This window comes from Glycine soja, chromosome 13, assembly GCF_004193775.1.
Source record: "Glycine soja cultivar W05 chromosome 13, ASM419377v2, whole genome shotgun sequence".
Classification (NCBI taxonomy): Eukaryota; Viridiplantae; Streptophyta; class Magnoliopsida; order Fabales; family Fabaceae; genus Glycine; species Glycine soja.
Genome location: NC_041014.1, coordinates 15,631,964 through 15,650,302, shown reverse-complemented (window position 1 = coordinate 15,650,302; position 18,339 = coordinate 15,631,964). Strand labels below are relative to the sequence as shown.

Genomic DNA, 18,339 nt, shown 5'->3' with positions numbered 1-18,339 from the left:
TGACATATTGATTGTCAGAAAAAGCAGAGAGCATAACTCTTCTCAAAAGCAAGGAGAAGCAGCATATCCCCAAAGTGGATGTTTCCCTTGCAAAGACGGCAGCAATCAAAATACCTCTGATTTGCATTGAATTTATTACAAACTCATTATCTCACATATAAATTGACACCAGTTAAGCTCTTTGGAGTTTGGACGGTCTTATTAGTTATTATTACAATAAACATAGTTACATGAAATTATTGTTCGATAAAAAAAATTGGAATAATACTAATGAAAAAATTATCATTAACTCATGGAGGCTAAAGTATTTGCAGATTTGCAGTGGGATAGTGGTGTGGATAGCTTGTTATATTAGATTATAAAGTTTGTCAAGATGAAATCTTAAGTTCATGGTATTAAGGGCATTAATCAATCAAGATTGTTCCATATCTGTATAAAATAAGATATATCGTAGTATTCAATGGATGACTTCTTTACATTAACTGTTCCAAATATCTTTACAGCCTTAAAATTCTAATGATAGCTTCAATTTTTTCCAAAAATGATTGAATAAGATTAAGTTAAGGTTCAACATCTAACTTTATGCGCATGGCCCGAATCCATATTTCATTCGACAACTTAGGAAACTCAAGATATTTTCCTAATCAATCAACATTGTTTCCCCATTTGTAGTCTGAATTGTGGCCTTGGTGCTCTGTAGGCTTAAGTGTTTCTTCATTTCCTGAGACCTGACAAACTCCTCAATTCTTGCTTTTAGCTCATCGTCGGGAATCAACATATCCGCGGTAAGATGAGAACGGTTGAATGGATCAGTCTGCACAACCAACCAAACAGAAAAGCATAAACCAAGGAACTTCTTCTCTGTATGAACATCAGTAATGAGGAACAAAAGGTCAAAAGTGTACACTTACACTATCACTAAGAAGATGCCTCTGAATGACAGGACGATCAACCGTGATCCTTGAAGAAGGCAAGATAACTGGATCCTTCATCAATGTGTACTGCAATACAAATGTGTCACTATGGATTAGCTTGTCTTTTATTCAAAACAGCTTATAAACAACTTTTTAGAGCTTTCGGAAAAAATAAAGCAATTTTTCCCCAAAACTAATTAAGAGTAATCATGCATCTGGTCGCTATCAAATTTTACACTTGCGAGTCAATTATGAGTGATACCCCACCTCCATAAAAAAACACATGAACACAGAAAAAAATGGAAAACATACTTGAATTGGATCAAGGAATTCATCTGGTATCTCCCCTAGAGTGGCTTCAGTATCCATGGCCTCTGAAGCAGCAACTTTAGCTTTTGCGCCAAGTTGAATAAATTCCTGTATAATTCTCCCATCCTCGCCAATTCTGTGAAGAACATCAGCCCCAGCACTAAACAACTGCAGCGAATTACCAGTCAGATTGCATTTGCTTATATGGTAATACAGACAAAATAAAAATTCTTGAGAACAGTATGCAGTATATCAAAAGTCCCACAAAACTTGCCTGATCATTGTATGATCGACCATCCTTTGAGATGGCAGCTGGGAAGATGGAATTCGTGTCACCCCTGGCTAGATGAACATATATGTGCACAATCTACAAAGAATATATTGAAGTTAATAGTTTGCTCTGAAAAATAAAGTTTAGTAATATATTTGTGCCGCGCAATATAAATGAGATACAAGATTCTGGTCCCTGCCTCCTCCCACCCCTCTTCCAAAAAAAACTAATCAAACCATTAATATTTAATATAAAATAAATAATAAAGAATAAAGACCAAAAGGGGTTTTTTGCATGCGTAGAGCAACAAAACAAATCATCGTTAAATGATTCAACCAAGTTACTAGTGTTGGGAAAGGTTTCAGAATAACTTTGTATGCACAAGAAAGTAATGTAGAGCCAACATATGACAGACAGAATATTCTGTTAATAGAGGAAAAATTGGAACTTGGATAATTTTCGAAGTATATTTATGAGAGCAACAATTCATTATGAAATGACTCGATCAAATTACTAGAGATAGTCAACTAGAAATTAAGCATGCAAAGCAACAAGGAATTCACATGAGATTAACAAGGTGCATAACGGTATAACAAAAAATAGATGGAGTATAATACCACCGTTTTGTGCCTTTGGATTGAGCAAAAGAAAAACTCAAATCCACTATAGATTTAAATGTATGGCTTTAATCGAAGATTTAAATTACCTTCATATAGATCCATTTCATGTATACATTACAACTTCATTAACATAAGAATTTCTCATCCCCCAAAAATATGATACAGATTATACATGAAATCATATCAAATAGTCATTAAGTGGACTTTTCACAGGCTCAAAAGTCAAAAGTGTATATCATTTACAATTTATAAACCAGTCTAAAATTGAAGTTCTTCAAATTCCTTGGATTAATGAAGATGTAAATACAACATTTTTAGAATCAATATTATTATAGTCATGTTTGACTAGTCTAAAGATTGCAAAAAATAGCATATCACCTCTCCTGTCATAATTATTTTTTTTAAAAAAAACTGATTGCTGCACAAGATTTACGGGAGAAAACCAATCTAGGTTGGCACCTCACAGAAATCAGCAGACAGCAAGCTAGGAAATATCATTCAACCAAAAAAGATAGCAACAAAAGGCATGGGGGGAGATAAACCAAACCCATGGGAAAACAAACTATTTGAACCTGTAGTTTGTATAACCAAACCTATTTCTATTGAAGTCAATAACTAAGAAATGGGGGAGAGAATTCCACCAGTAAAACCCATCAAAAGAGAGAGCTTTAGTGGCCAGAATTGTCTGCAAAAGTATTCCCCTCCCTCAAAATATGACCTACCACAAATCTCATTTTTTTGTTAGATTTATACAATTATGCCACCTGTTCTGTAAGTTCCAAGGCACTAGATTAGGGTACTTAAAAGACTGCACCACTAAGGATGAGCAATTTCTATGGCTTAAATAGCCCCTGACATAATTATCCACTACTAAAAAAAACACACATTAAATAATTTTGAAATATAGTTGATGCCAACCTGTTTTAGCAAATGCTTTGGACGAAATTCATACTTCTCAGGATCCTTCAGACTAAGCGATTTTCTTTGAGGACCCACCAATTGCAGCAGAAAGTAATTGAGCATGCTAGCCACTCTTTCAACCTTGAAAAAGTGGAAAAATAAGATTAAACTCATAAGGAGAATACCAAATTTTCAAAGGAAAATCATAGTTCAACCACAAACTATTTTATGAGATTACAAGATGCATAACATGCCCTGGTTGGAAAGAGAGAGAAAATACCATCTCAGGAAGTAGGAATGGAGCAGTAATCTGCTCTGAAGTAAATGCAAGCATGCTGACATCTTCATTTGCCAACTTCATATCTATCCGAATAATCTACAAAATATCCAGCATTAAATGCTTTATTAAATGATTTTAAAAACAAGTACAGATACATAATTTTATGTTGAAACAAAATGTCAACAGACATTTTCTTGAGAATGGAATAACCGGGTCCTCTCCTGCCTCTCTTGAACTGGTCGTCTCTCCCACTCAACTGTATTTGACATCTCAGCCTCCAATTCTTTTAGCTCAAGAATTTTGTTCAGACTTTCATCAAGAAGATAAATACTATCATTAATCAAAAAGTTTAAGAAATTCAGATAGACACCCTTTTCCTCCTCCTTAGCAATCTGGAAATAAATTAACTTTGAAATGATTAGATACAGTTGAGTATGGTGTGAGATAAAAATAAAATTCAAATATCTTTAATACATTACCTGTCTCCAAGCATTACGATGACTAGGGACTTGCCACAAGTATTCGAGGAGTTCGGCAATATTATGGCGGATGTTAAACTTATCATAGAACTGCAATGGACAAGTGACAAATTAAGACAACTACCCAGGTCTTGTATTCAAAAACCCAAAAAGGCTAATGATTTCAAATACTGAAACTCACGGAATGTAATATGTATATGAATATGTGTTTATCTAGGAAACCATAATTGGGGCATTATATTAAGAGCTATATAAAAAAATTGGTGAAGCAGTTTGAAATACAATTCAAAAGTTCCTCTGCCTTTGCTCTAATCAATTGCATGCATATGATTATAAAAAAACATATCTATTGATCCATCTTAAGTCATCATTCAGTAAACAGAACCACTAACATGACTATTATGGACCCCCTTTCGATGCTCAAGCTAGAGTTTCAAGAAATCAAGAAGAAAGGTGATTTCCAAACTATTCAACTATATTCCTCATATATTAATCTAGAAACCGACAGCATTAGGGGGAAAAAGGTTGGTCATGCGTTATGCCACCAACAGTCTTAAAATCAGACTAACCTGTGTGTGAGAACCAGTGAACTCAATGTCAACATAAAGTTTCAGAAGATTCCTCACAAGATACTCAAGAGAGAGTTGGTGACCTTCAAATAGGGTGGCTGTAGCAGTTGAGCCGCTGCAGAGAGGGAATAGAACAGGGGGACCACATACTCAATTATATAGCTTGAAGACTTAAAACAACTTTTCACAACATAATAATAATGATAAGCAAATTTTCCAATTTTACACAGAAGAAAAAAGACACCAATTACCTCCTACGGGGCATCCAGCAGTTCAAGACTTCAACCATCTTTGCTCTCAGGTATGGGTTTTTGATAAATTCAGGGCTGGCCATGAACATAATTATGAAGTTCATAAATTCATCCTGCAGACCAATATAAATGAATTATCTTGCATACGAAGAATTTGGGAGAGAAAGGATTAATCCAAGAAAAAAACTCTTGAGGTGAAGCCTACCAGCACAACTCCATCTAAGGCCTTTGGAATCCGGGAAGCAAATATTAAAAGTTCCATGGCATCTTCCACAAAATGTTCAGGCATGGTAGAAAATTCCATTGGGCAAGTTGGTGGTAGAGGCATCTTTAATCCACCCACCAAGCCAACCAACCAAACAATCATCAAGCGGTAGAAGGAAAGCGCATTTTGAATAAGTGTGTTATCCTAAGGAAACAATGTGAAGCCAGTAATTCAAAATGAGAATATTAAAAATTTGAAACTTTATAAGCTAGAAAGAACGCTTAAAAGTAACAAGAACATGTCTAAATCAAATGATTGATGAATCAAGTATCAAATTTCAGTGAACATTTAATTTAGAAGAACATAATCTTTGTAAGGTAGAAAAGATATGCTTCATTGCTTATCCTCTTGAGAGATCAATTTAATGAATATTGTCTTTACTATGAAACTAAGAAAAGACAGACATTAGCAACCGTGTTATGTTGTAACCATATCAGATGTCAGGCACTAGATGGAGACTTCAAATACTTTAGTTGCATCTTCATAATTTTTTTACTTTTTTATACCAACACTGATTGGAATACCACAATAATTAGATAAATTTTAGCATTGTATTGCATTTATAATGACTCATGATAGTTATAAAACATGAATTCTCTCTGGTGATTTACAATTTTATATTATGTTAATTTATACGTTGTATGTATACAATTATCTATGTCGCGTCTTATAATATTTAAAATTTTCTATATCCCAATGTATGTGTACGTGTAATATTGTATCCATGTTCCATCATATCAGTGCTTCCTAGCCAACAAATAAAAATCACTTTAAGCTCCATCAATCCCCAAATTTCACATAAGAAAAATAAGAAAAGGGTCACTACTGTAAGAAAACGTAGAAAGAGAACCACATTTGTGACAACATACAAATAAATAACACCATACACATTATTTATATATAGCATAGGTCTACGTCATCCTGTAGTACAAGGTTTAGTACAAGAGTACAGCTGGAGAATACTACATTTTGCAGTACGCTGTACACTCCCCCTCAAAGAAGAGCATATAAATCATGTGTGCAGCTTGTTATAAAAGTAGCTAATTCGAGAATCCTTGAGTCCTTGACAGATTTCAGTAAATAATATGCTAGAAGGTCATTCAAGTTGATGAAACTAGTAGAATTATAACAAAGCAAAAATCTTCTCTCTATATAAAGTGACAACAATCTATTAGTGCTTGGTTCTCCCACTACAACAAAAAAAAGACTGATCTGGAGATAATATGTTAGGCCATTTGATTGTCATCTGTTTTACTAGACAGCAGGAAAAGAGAAGTCAAGGCCAAACAACTGCAGGAAAAGGGACAAAGTGGAAAAAGAGGAGAAAACTGGTGTTTCTTCTTTAGAAACAGATAATATGTGCATAAGGAGAGAGAAAGATCTTAGACAGAAACCTTTTAGAACCGAAGTTTGAATGAATGAAACTGTACACAATTAGTCTTATTTATATTAGAGCAAAGACCTATGTACAGACTACAGATAATACAAGATGTAGTACAATTGTACAAGATGACAGTTGGAGTACATTAAGATCTGTAGTACACTACATATAATAATAGAATGTACAACTTACTATTGCTAAAGAAACTATAAAGCTAATCAAGGTATAATTGATTTTCTCAATCCCACGCACCCTTCCCCCAAAAAACACACACAATACAAGCACAGACGCAACTTATTTTATTTTCATATATCTGTATGTGCAAACATAGATAACAAGAAACTTCAATGCTGGGGAGAAAAGGACCTACCCTCAATATCTGAGCTTCATAACATAGTTTTTCCTGTGAGTACAATTCCATTTCTTTCTCAAGTCGATTTATATCCAATTCTGCCTGAGGAGTGGGTGTTCGCTCCTGCATGGCTTTAAGTGTGGAGAGAGCATCTTCACACCTAGAAATATCCTGTATATAATATAACTCCAGCATTTATTCTTTGCATAACTTTAGAAGAAAATGTTCAAAGCAGATATAAAATATGGCAGCAATAATAGTTAGCTCCCATAAAATAATACCAACAACTTTCAATTCTATCCAAACATACATATGATTACCTGAACTAAGTGTTTGAAGTCAGAAAATGCTTTTAAAAGGCCTAAGTTGAGCACTCTTGCGGTCATAAAGAAGCATTCGCAAATAAATGAATATTTCGTCTTTTCAGCACGTGCAGAATTTTCATTTGAGAGCTCATCAGCATTACTACCAGAGCTACTGGCCTCTTGGGATTGTTGCAAGCGTTTCTGATCATCATTATATTGATTGGTTGCCCCAGTCTTAGCTGGGTTTTTACTATTAAGCCATTCAATAACTTCTTCTGATGATGCATGAAGAGCAGTCAACCCACTAAAACAGAATCATGACCAAAAGTTACCTATAGGGAGATACATGAAATTTCCATGAGAATTTTAATATTTAAACACAAAGCCCTCACCTTAGCTTCAAGCGGTTTGAGTAGTGCACATATTTTGCATCAATTTTATCCCTTTTTGTTAAATTTGCATCTAAAAATGGCTCACATAGACGAAGCACGACAGCACTGAGATTTACAAACATGCCTGAACTTGCACAAGTAATAGGGTCAACCTGTTTTTGAGAAAATAAATAAATGTCACACATATTCTCATTAGACATATAACAAAAAACAGGTATACATTATAAGTAAACTTCAGCATGAATATGATGACAAGGAATGCAAAAAAAACAAAATGAAATAAAATAAGAAAGAAGCAATTGAACACAATTTATCTTGCTTGGTGTATCACTTCACTTCCGCTAAAAAAATGCAGATAAGAAAGAAATTTACCTGTATATGAGCCCTGGATGCATTTATATTGATCACCTCCGCAAGATACTTGAGTACATTTTCACGAGTATCTTGACTTTTAAGGAGGATGAGGAGTACTTCAGCTAGGCCATCATATAAGTTGTTCATGACAGTTTTGATAGTGGAAAATGAAGATAACAAATCAGCTGGTCGCCTAGTTGATGCATCAGAAAAACACTGCTGCCTGGATTTCAAATGAGAAAAAAATTAAGTTAAAAAGGGAGCCGGATTAAATAATAAACAATAAAATATCCCATCCAAATAAGTCTCACAGCTAGGCTTCATATGGTAAACATATAGACTTCAAAAGGGACAATAAGCAAGAAGTGGAACAAGAATAATGGGTAGCAAATAAACAACTGAACCTTTTCCCATTAAATGAACTTGGCTACATGAATCAAAGGACACCATAATGTTCACTCATAAATCATATCTATAGATAAATTTCTTGACATACTTCCTAATTATTTTACCTATGTTTTCTCTTAGTCTCCCTCTTGTCTCTGACAACTAGACTACCCTCCATCTAATCTACTATCCTAACTTGGTCTTCTATAAGTCTTCTCCACAAACCCAAACCACCTAAGGCAACACAACACGATATTTTCTACAATAAGCGCTACCCCAACTTTTTGCCCTATGCATTCATTCCTAATCATCTCTTGTCTAGTAAGTTCATTCATCTAACGCACCATTCACATTTCTACTAAATTGCATTTATTCTTTTGTTGTCTTTTTACTGCCCGATATTCAGTCCATACAACATCACAAGTCTTGGAACAGTCGTAATTTTTCTAACAATAATTTGCTGAAGGTCCAAAATACTGACCATAAACCATTTGTTTCTATTCTATGAAACCAAAGGATAGAACCAGCAAGCACATCAAAATTATACTGGAACCAAGTTTGCTTAACTAATCTGGTATACTCTAGCCATGTTCACAATAACAAAAAGCAACCAATCACATGTCCTACTACTCCCTTCAGCTCCTCTCACCAATGCAGACAAAGAGAAACGCAAGACCACTAAAAACCAATCAATACATGAATTTCAAACAAAGCTGCTAAATCAACAAAATCTCAAGCTCACCCAACATCAGGCTGCCCCTTGAAAAAAGCTTGATCAGGAAGAGCACTGATATGAAAAAAGGGACCCAAAATGCTGGTCATCTCAATAGCACGGCCATTCACATAAACCCCTTTGGGAATCCACCACTCATGATTCACAAGTGACTTGGCACCAATTGGAAACCTAACCAAATACAACAAAGCCCTTAATGAGTCCTGAAAGTTCCCAAGAGCAGACACCTTCATCACACTCCCTCTCAGCTCCTCATATAAACCCTTCAGAATCTTGTCCAAGCTGTCAAAATCAGGGTCCCTGAAAAACTCCTCCAGAAACCCCGGCGGACTCTTTGCACCTCCGCCGCCGCCGCCACCAAACACATTCCCGCCGCCTACCTCCGCGAAAATCAGCAGCAGCAGCGGCGAATTGGCGCCGGTACTCGCCGAACCCCGGCTCGGGAAGAGCTCGGGATTTGCTAAATGAATCCGGCAGTAGTTGACGCAGAGCTTCTTGGCCTGCCTCACCACCGTCTCCATCTCCGACCGCAAGTTCTTGTCCTTCATGTTCGAGATTTTCTTCCCCTCCTCGTGCGCGCGGTGGTAGCAGCCGACGAGGTACTGGAACGGAGACTCGTCTCCGGCGCCGGCGAATTCGCCGGAGAGACGGTCAATTAAAACCCTCTCCATGCAATCGCGCGAGAGGCGGAGCTCTTTGCCCTCGCTGAGAATCTCGGCGGCGGTCAGTTCCAGATACACGATTTTCGAATTGGTGGTGGTGTTGCTGTTGGCGATTTCGGTGATCGAGACGAGGAAGATTTTGCGGATGATGATGTCCTCCACTTCCTGTGGAGTGCGTTGGGGTTTTGCCGCCGCCATAGATGAAAGTTATCAGAGTGATCAAATTAGAATTGGAATTGAAATTGGTTGTTGTTTCGATAGGTTTGTTTTGTGGAGAAAGAAAAAAAGAAAGGGAAAGTGTGATGAGGGAAAAGGATCTTATTGTTGTTGAGTGAGAGTGAAAGGGAAGGGTTGAGAATGGAACATGGTTTGGTTTTGGAGAGGGAGAGAACAGAACTCAGAAGGTTCTTGTAGGGGGAAACTGTGTCAGGAAGAGAGACATGGATTGGTAACGAGGAATCAGAGGTTCCAAACGACGTAGTTTCCTCTACCTTCAGGGAGGATTCTGAAATTTGATTAATTTGGAATGTTAAAAATATAAACAAATAGAAGTTTTTTTTTAAATGTTTTCTCTCAATAATTTATGCTTGTCAATGATATTTCTTGAGTTCCTTTGGTAACTAGATATTCTCTTGAGCAGTGTAATCTTTGTTGCATTAACAAGATACACCACTAATATGATAATAATCTTATCAAGTCCTTATTTTATGAAGTTGTCTTTCTTTCCCCCATTATTTCTTGTGGGGATGGGTTCAAAAGTGATTCTTTTTATCTTTTTATTATATATTTTCTTAGTTTTATGATTAATAGTAACAGAGTAGTGGAACTTAAGTGTGATCGCGCCTTTACTCCTTGCTAAACAATAGTGTTTGTGCCACCAATCGCGCACCATTTATGTAGAGTTTGTTTTTCTTTCCGGCATAGTGAAATATAGAGTTTGTTTTTCTTCCTGGTATAGTGAATAGACATTGTTTCACTCCGTACATAGAGTTTTATCGACAGATTGGTTGACATTGTGTTGTGCATATGAGGGGGGTAAACATCGGCAAATTTTCACCAATGGATCACCGAGCAAATCACAAAAGCAAGTTTGACACCACACTTCAACCCAAAACATTAAGACATTAGGTTTGTGGGTCTTCTTTACTTATATGTTGTTTAACTTTCTCATTCTTATCCAATGTGAGACTTTACCTTGAGACTTGAACTCTAACACATTAATTTTACTTAATATTGATTTTAATTGTATATGCTTGGCAGCAAGTGGTGAAAACTCAAGTGAATGTGAGAAATTTGCTAAATTGTTACTATTGAACGTAAAACTATTGCTAAATTGGTATTGTTGAACTGAGAAATTTACTTGATATTGAATTGAAAGTCATGGTTCATGCTTGCTAATTGTTACTATTGAATTGAAAATTATTTCCAATAGTACACCTATTTCCAATTCCAATTGGTATTTTAAAACCACAGTTCTTTTTTTCTAGTGTTGATGTCGACTACTTATATATAATTTATGTTTTACCAAAAATATGAACTATTATTTACTTTTATGTATGAAATTATGACTTTTTTGACAAGTTCTTTTAAGTTTGACTTCTAATTATGAACCAATATTTTTGTATTGTTTGGTGTTTCAAATTAGTAGTGTAGATGTAAACTATTTGTACCTATTTAATGCTCTAAATTTGTATTGTTTATGCTCTAGTGCATAATGTAATTTTTTATTGTTTCCTTTTTCATATAATATTAATTATAGATGGAAATTCCACTTGAAGTGCCTCCTTCAAAGGAATTTGCAAGTAGTAATCTTGTGAATAATTCTGAATTTTAAGATGAATCTTTATCCAAAGTTGAAACCTCTCTATTAATGTAGATGATGGTGATGATACTGAAGTAACTAAGGATGGCAAAAAAATATAAATGTCTGCCGTTTGGAACTACTTCAAGAAAAAAAATGTCAATTGATGCATAAAATATGTTAGGCTTGAACAAGGGCAAATATACCATACACAATAGCAACAGTTGACTCGAAAGTCCGGATATGGTGCCCAAAGAACCAGTTGTATTCTCAATTAGTTAAGTTTATTAAACTAACAATGGAGATGATTAAAAAGAGGATTTAAATATTTTGTGGTTTTGGTTTTTATAAGAAAACAATTAAATGAATATAAAAAAAAGTTTAAGTGATGATAAGACCAAGGATTATGACTCACTAGTACCAACTTTCTCCTAATCCTAGTCCTAATGAAATTCCTTCTCCAGTTAAGTATGGATTACCAAAATCAACTAAAGCCTATGATTAAGCTCAAAAGATGTTCTTTACCTTGAATCAATACCCCAATGATTACCAAGCAGTTTGATCATGCAATTTGGTATAAAATATTCTCTACCTAGATCTACCAATTACATGTAGATTATTACTAATATGCAATCGATTGAGTATTATAATGATCAGTTCCAAATAAGCATTGTCGCAACCTACCCTATGACGAGAGTGTGAAGGCGAAATGGATAAGCCAAAGCGTTCATCTCTAAGGGAGAAAATGAGCGGAGTCGCCACCAATGTTTATTCAAGGAAAACGTTAGAAAAAAAAAAGAAGGTCTACTAATTTTGAAAATAAGGTTTCGGGAGTTGTTTACGCATAGGGAAGGTATTAACACCCCACGCGCTTCTCACAAGGGACAACAACCTTCAATCGAGTGTGCAAAAATGTGACTTCAATATTATTTATTTTTCCTTTTATATTTTTTTTTAAATTTTTGGGGTCGACAAGGGGACTGCCCTTACTCCTACGTATCCTCAAGTGCGATGAAGAATTCAGACCTACGTAGTTCTTTAAGTCTGAATGTTTATGTGTTAAATTGATTTAATGTTTTTGAAAGATTCATTTTAATTGCGAACAAAAAGTTAGGCGTTGGACCTTGAAACGATGTTTTAAATTTTGAAAAGTGGAGATAATTATTAAGGCGTTGGACCTTGAAACGATCTTTTGATTTTTGAAAAGAGGAGAGAGTCGTTAAGGTGTTGAACCTTGAAACGATCTCAAGTGATATTTGATAAAAAAAAATTAGTTATGAGTTGGTTTTATCTTGATTTTGTTTATTAACCTTCATTTTTTTTTAAAGATAACTTTCCAACACTTAGTGATCGGTTAAGATTGAATTTTACAAAGAAAAGGAGGTTAACGATGATAGATGGAGAAGATGAATGTACCCAAAACAACAAGGGGACCCCTAATCCTATTTAAAATAATCCTATGATCAAGAACGATTTAGATTAAAATTAGAACAAACTTGTTTCTCATTATCATAATTTCTATTATAATAACAAGTCTTTAATTTTAATCAAGCACATTATCAAATAAACCATTTAATCAAATAGTGAAATATGACAATGAAAATAAAATAATACTTTATTATTAAAATTAAAATTGATTACATGATGACTTGAATCGTGTGCATACAAATTTATTCCCAACCCAACATTATCTTTAACCAATCAAAGTCATTGAGGGATGCCTTTCTCTTCTGACAAAGAGTTTTTTTTCCCCATGAACTCTTCTCCCACTTGTTCATTAACAAGTAACATAAACAAATATTTTCAATTATAACCAAAAATTGAAACTAGATTTGCACAAAATGAAACCAAATCTGAAGATGGTTTCTCTCTCCTCCTTTTCAATGGCGGTTCGCGGTAAGTGTAGGCACAACATCGATGATGAAAACCAGTGTGCGACGATCTTGCTTGATGGGTGCATGACGGTCATGCTTGATGCCCATCCCTTACTAAACCAAACAACTGCAAGCCATTGTCATCAGTTGTTCTGTTAGATCCTAGTTTTAGTCAGATCTAGTTTTTATTGTTGCGATGTGGGTTTTTCATCGGCGACAGTGCGACACCTGGTTTCGTTTTGTGTAGATCTAATTTTGTTTTGTTCTATTAACAAAGATTCTTGAACATCTTGAGAACGAAAGGGTGCGAATGGTAGGAGACCCTCCTTTGATCTCAAGCGCATTGATAGATGCCAATTTTGTGGTTGAACGAAACCAATTCTATCACTTGAGAATGGACACCGATGATGACATCAACAATGGAAAGGAAGTCGTAGTTCAAAGGGAAGAAGAGGAAGACACAATCATTGGGGTATGCAGGAACAATGTTAACAGGGTGTAATTGGTGATAACAACTTTGATAAAAAAAAAAGAGGAGTTAACTTAGCAAACATGGAGGTGTATTAGCAAGAACCAAAATCATTGAATAAGATTTTAATTTTTGTGATATTTTATGTTTATATTTTATAAAATATTTTAAATGAGATTTTAATTTATTATTACTATTATTTTTATTTATCGATTTTTTATAATTAATTAAAGTATAGGTAACAATATGACGAACATTTAAATATCCAACAAAAAATATAAAAATATTAAAATTACTACCCATACAAATATGAATACTAATACAAGGAATTTTTATGTAATATAGTAGTCTACTCATACACTACACTAATTTTTTTTTTCTAAATGCTGTGAAAAAAGAAGATTACAATGTTCAATTGATTGCTAATGGCAACTTACAAATATCCTAATAACATGATTTAACAAAGCTTAAATGATGGTAATCTTTACATATCTAATTTTAAAAAAAATTTGCACACGACTTTCTTAGAATCTTTAAACTAAAAAACACTTAATTAAAAATTGAATAAAAGTGTAGCATCCATCAAATAATTTAACCAAATATTTTTATCATCATGGCATGGGGTGGGCCACTTGAATAAACACGACGTCGTTTTCCTTGTGTGTTGGTTTCAGTCAAATTGAACGGAACCACCGTTTCTCTCTCTCTCACGCACACATGGTGCTGCCACTGTCACTCTTCTCTTCTCCTTTCTGCTTCGCCGATTCTCTATTTTTGCGCGCAATCGGTACCATCTTCTTTTCCCAATCCAATTTGATTTCTGCTTATTCTTATTTTCCTGTGTTCATCAAATGCTTAGTTTGGATTAGGGATTTTTAACAAATCATTTGGGATTACAATTTGCAAATACTTTTCTTGTTAATTGATCGATTAAAATTCTCTAATTTTTATTCATTATTTGGATTGGATGCTGTATCTCTGAAACTTTGTTTTTGACTGAGCCAAATCACGTCGTGTGATCTATGTAGCTTAAACTATCACTCTCACTTAGGATAATAAGGCTTTGTTGTTGTTGTATTTAGATTGGATGCTGTCTTTGATGAGTGTTTTGGTTTGTTTTAAGAAGCTAATTTTGATTTTTGAACTCCTCCTCTCTTTGAGGTGGGGGCTTGATATGAAATAGGGGGTGAACTTTATGCAGAATAGAAAATATCAAGAGCCTGTTTGATTCCCTTTTCAGTTTTTGATTTTAAAAACTGTTTTCTAAAACAACTCTACATTGTTAAACAGTCAATCTCTAGCTAAAAATTTACTAAATTTTGAAGACTGTTTTCAAAACACTTGTTTTGAAAACTAAAAACAGGAAAAGGGAAAAGATGTTTTCTTTTCATCACTTCTTTTTTAGTTTGTTACTGCTGGTACTATAAAAGAGGTCCACTCAACGGTTTTGGAAGATAAAACCTGAACTGCAAAACCATATTTGCAACCAGAACTGAAATTTGAAAGACTAGATTTGTTAACACCCCGAATTTGAAGTCCTTTGGCAGTGACAATTCCCACATTCAGATCTGGAAAACTAGAAAGGGGAGAATAAGCTGGTGAAGGAAACGTGTCAAAGATGGAGAGAGAAAGGGTGGGAGAAGTTTAGAAAAAAGAACTTAAATCAAACAGCTTTTTTATTTTTTTTTAATTTTAGAAAACTAAAAAACTCTTAGAAAACTTAAATCTGTATTTTTTTTTGTTGCTCAAAATTCTGCCTCTTGTTCTCATTTCTCATAGTTTTGAATCCTCTCCTGTTCTTGAATAAGGTGATATGGTCATATGAAGAAAGAGAGACATGATTTTTATCATAGAAGGACCAAAATGATTGGTTATTAGATTCACTTTTTATATTAATTCAAAAAATTGTGTGTTTTTTCTCTAAAGATCGTAATATTCAAACTTAGGAGTTTACCCTAGTAAGTTTCTTATCTGCTATCAAGTTATTGGTAACTTAACTTGGTTGGAAACTTCGAATTAACTTTTTGGCTGGTGTGCATTTGTGTAATGAGGTGCTTTGATTAGCTTCTACATGTGTGTTTCACCGTTTCCTGAGTTGATTCAAAGGGGAAGCTTTAGTGTTTATCACTAGGTGGTGACTTTTGATGCTAAATGTAAAAATGTCTCTCTAGTTGAGTTATGCTATGACAGCTATGCAGTTGAGTTGGTGCATATAAGAGTGGGCAGCTAGTTAAACATGTTATTCGTATTTGATTACTGATTGTTCACTGGATTGAGATATCTTTATTTATATTCTGTCAACTATAGTACTGTATTGTGCATGCTTCATGATCATACCTCTAGATTGGAATGGTTAATACATCCACCAATTCCTACATTATTATTCTTGATGTTGAGAATTCTCTACGAAACAGTGGTTGGAAAATTCTTAGGACTGGAGGGGACTTCTTCAAAACAAAACTTATTAAATGCTATGATGTATCTGAGATTGTTTGCTAATGTCTTTTCTTCAACGGATCCCAAATAGATTGTCATATGGAAGCAATGAAAACAGAATAGATCATGCATGACAGGCATTCTGACTTGGATACCCAGAATGCATTTGGGTAGTTGACAGAGTAATCTGGAATATAGTTATTAGTTTATTTTTGTGATTGATAGGTATGCTTTGGAAATTATATCAAATGCTGCATGTAGTATGAGGTTGTATCATTATGGCCGAACTTGTTCAATTCCCACTTGCTCTCAAGAGAATTACAGTTAAATAGAAAGACAAAAGAAAAACATTTTGGGTATCAAAATGGATATTAACGATTTTCATCTTATTTCCTGGTTGCAGAGTAACTTGATTGCATGTGGTCCTAAACTTGCAGGATGGGTATCTGATATTATAACCATTTCCTTACTTCAAATGAATTTAATTTCTGTTTGTAAACATTTATATTATTGAGTTAAAGTGTTATTATGGCAATTTTTTAAAATATTTTTTGTTTTATTCTTGTTACACATCTGTGACTCTGTCCTATTGCACATATTTCAGATTGTATGCTTTGGGCGAGTCGTTAATGATAACTTGAGGTCTGGATGATGCTTTCTGATTGGTTGTTTACATATTGTAATTCAGAATGTGGAACTTTGCATCGAATTGCATTGCTGGAACTGTGGGACTGAAAAATGATTCAAAGCCTACTCATTCTGCTTCGGAATGTTCTGATGATGAAAATTCTGTTATAGGCAGAGAGGAAGGGCTGGAATGCCCAATATGCTGGGAATCTTTCAATATTGTTGAAAATGTGCCCTATGTTTTATGGTGTGGCCACACCCTTTGTAAAAATTGTATCCTCGGACTGCAGTGGGCTGTTGTGAAATTTCCAACACTGCCTGTTCAACTTCCCCTTTTTATCTCCTGTCCATGGTGCAACCTTCTGTCTTTCCGTTTAGTTTACCGGGGAAACCTTAAATTCCCTCGCAAAAACTACTTTCTTCTTTGGATGGTTGAGAGCATGAATGGTGATAGAGGGAAATCGCATTCACCTTTCTGTGGTGATAATCAGCAACACTCAATTAAAGATAATTTAACCATGGGAAGCCAAGTAAGCCATGGAAACCTTCGGAGGGGGCTAGTTCGCCATCCAGAGACATCGAGTTCCAACCAATATCATGGTAATACTGGTAATCACCTCAATACAGAAAGATTTCATGTTTATCTTCGGAAGTCACTGATCTTCTTTGTCCAGTTGACGGCTAAGTTCCCATTGGTCATTATATTCCTTTTAATTGTCTTATATGCAATACCAGCAAGTGCAGCCATTTTGGCCCTGTATGTACTTGTTACAATTCTGTTTGCCCTCCCATCATTTCTCATTTTGTACTTCTCATATCCTAGTTTGGATTGGCTTGTGAGGGAAATTATCACTTAAGATTGTGAACTAGTGTAGGCTCCAACTTTGCAAACATTAAGACAACAGCTTATATCTTCTACTTTGTAATTATCCGACTTCTCCTTTAGAAGCTGTCATTTATCTTCCCATATAGGGTCGTTATCAATATATGTATACTTGAGTCTTGATTGTAGCTCAGGTCGAACTTGGCTAGTTGGTGGATGAAATGTCAGTTTTTGGCATTAGCTTCGATGTCAATCAGGGCAGTGGGATAGGGTAATGATAAATGCTTGTGCCCTTTCCTGGTGGCAAGAATTTGTTTGATTAATGCCATGTTTTATTTCAATACTGATTATACTTATATTTGTAAATTGTATATAATAATTGAGTTGTTTGTTTGGCTGTGTGTGGAAATACTATCTGCTTAACTTGAAATAAGTGATATTCCGTTCTCTGTTTAAGAAATATATGTTTTATGGTATGGCTGGCTGTGTAGAAAGTCCGACACCCTGTTTAAGAAATGCATGTCTCACACATATTGGGCAGACATAAAGGAGTTTGGAAAAGGTTTTTTAATACAACATGAAACTCGATTTATTCCATTTGTGTTCTCTGCAGTCTAAAATGAACTGTTCATTCAACATTCAATTGTAGGTATAGTGGCACTTGTATGGATGACAGTAACTTAACCAGAACTTGAGCATTCCTCTGATATTTTCTTTGAGCCGCTGAACCTATGATGCAACAAGGAGTTTATTATGGTGCATAATCGGTGTAAACGATCATTTCTGCATCATTGTGATTCAGATATGTTACATGTCACATTTCTTCAGCTTAGAATGGTTTCACGCACACCCGAAAAATGAAGTGACAACTAGATAAAATGAATG

At 34.9% G+C, this 18,339-nt stretch overlaps 2 protein-coding genes across 5 annotated transcripts; one reads left to right on the top strand and one right to left on the bottom strand.

Moving 5' to 3' along the window:
- Nucleotides 1-395: 395 nt before the first annotated feature.
- Nucleotides 396-9,941, bottom strand: LOC114381511 (probable ubiquitin conjugation factor E4). The gene is made up of 16 exons (XM_028340786.1): nucleotides 8,772-9,941; nucleotides 7,661-7,865; nucleotides 7,289-7,440; nucleotides 6,912-7,200; nucleotides 6,610-6,762; nucleotides 4,799-5,002; nucleotides 4,594-4,706; nucleotides 4,343-4,457; nucleotides 3,774-3,863; nucleotides 3,483-3,686; nucleotides 3,295-3,390; nucleotides 3,033-3,155; nucleotides 1,498-1,590; nucleotides 1,227-1,391; nucleotides 912-1,001; nucleotides 396-814 (listed from the first exon to the last, which is right to left on the bottom strand). Exons 1-16 carry the CDS (start codon nucleotides 9,620-9,622, stop codon nucleotides 641-643), a joined length of 3,117 nt encoding a protein of 1,038 aa, XP_028196587.1. The 5' UTR covers nucleotides 9,623-9,941; the 3' UTR covers nucleotides 396-640.
- A 4,282-nt stretch (nucleotides 9,942-14,223) lies between these two features.
- On the top strand, nucleotides 14,224-17,863 carry LOC114382538. Of its 4 annotated transcripts, none has more exons than XM_028342031.1 (3): nucleotides 14,225-14,355; nucleotides 16,408-16,446; nucleotides 16,693-17,863. In XM_028342031.1, the coding sequence occupies exon 3, from the start codon at nucleotides 16,694-16,696 to the stop codon at nucleotides 17,486-17,488; it is 795 nt and encodes a 264-aa protein (XP_028197832.1). In that variant the 5' UTR covers nucleotides 14,225-14,355; nucleotides 16,408-16,446; nucleotide 16,693; the 3' UTR covers nucleotides 17,489-17,863. The 4 variants fall into 4 exon arrangements, with proteins under 4 accessions (XP_028197828.1, XP_028197832.1, XP_028197829.1 ...); XM_028342028.1 differs by having other exon boundaries at nucleotides 16,609-17,863; XM_028342027.1 differs by lacking the exon at nucleotides 16,408-16,446 and having other exon boundaries at nucleotides 14,224-14,355; nucleotides 16,609-17,863.
- Nucleotides 17,864-18,339: the final 476 nt, after the last annotated feature.

Coding starts and splice junctions, on each gene's coding strand:
- LOC114381511 (XM_028340786.1), bottom strand. CDS start 9,622: ATGGCGGCGGCAAAACCCCAACGCACTCCACAGGAAGTGGAGGACATC. Junction 7,441..7,660: donor CATCCAGGGCTCATATACAG/GTAAATTTCTTT, acceptor TCTCAAAAACAG/GTTGACCCTATTACTTGTGC. Junction 3,391..3,482: donor TATTCCATTCTCAAGAAAAT/GTCTGTTGACAT, acceptor GATATTTTGTAG/ATTATTCGGATAGATATGAA.
- LOC114382538 (XM_028342027.1), top strand. CDS start 16,694: ATGTGGAACTTTGCATCGAATTGCATTGCTGGAACTGTGGGACTGAAA.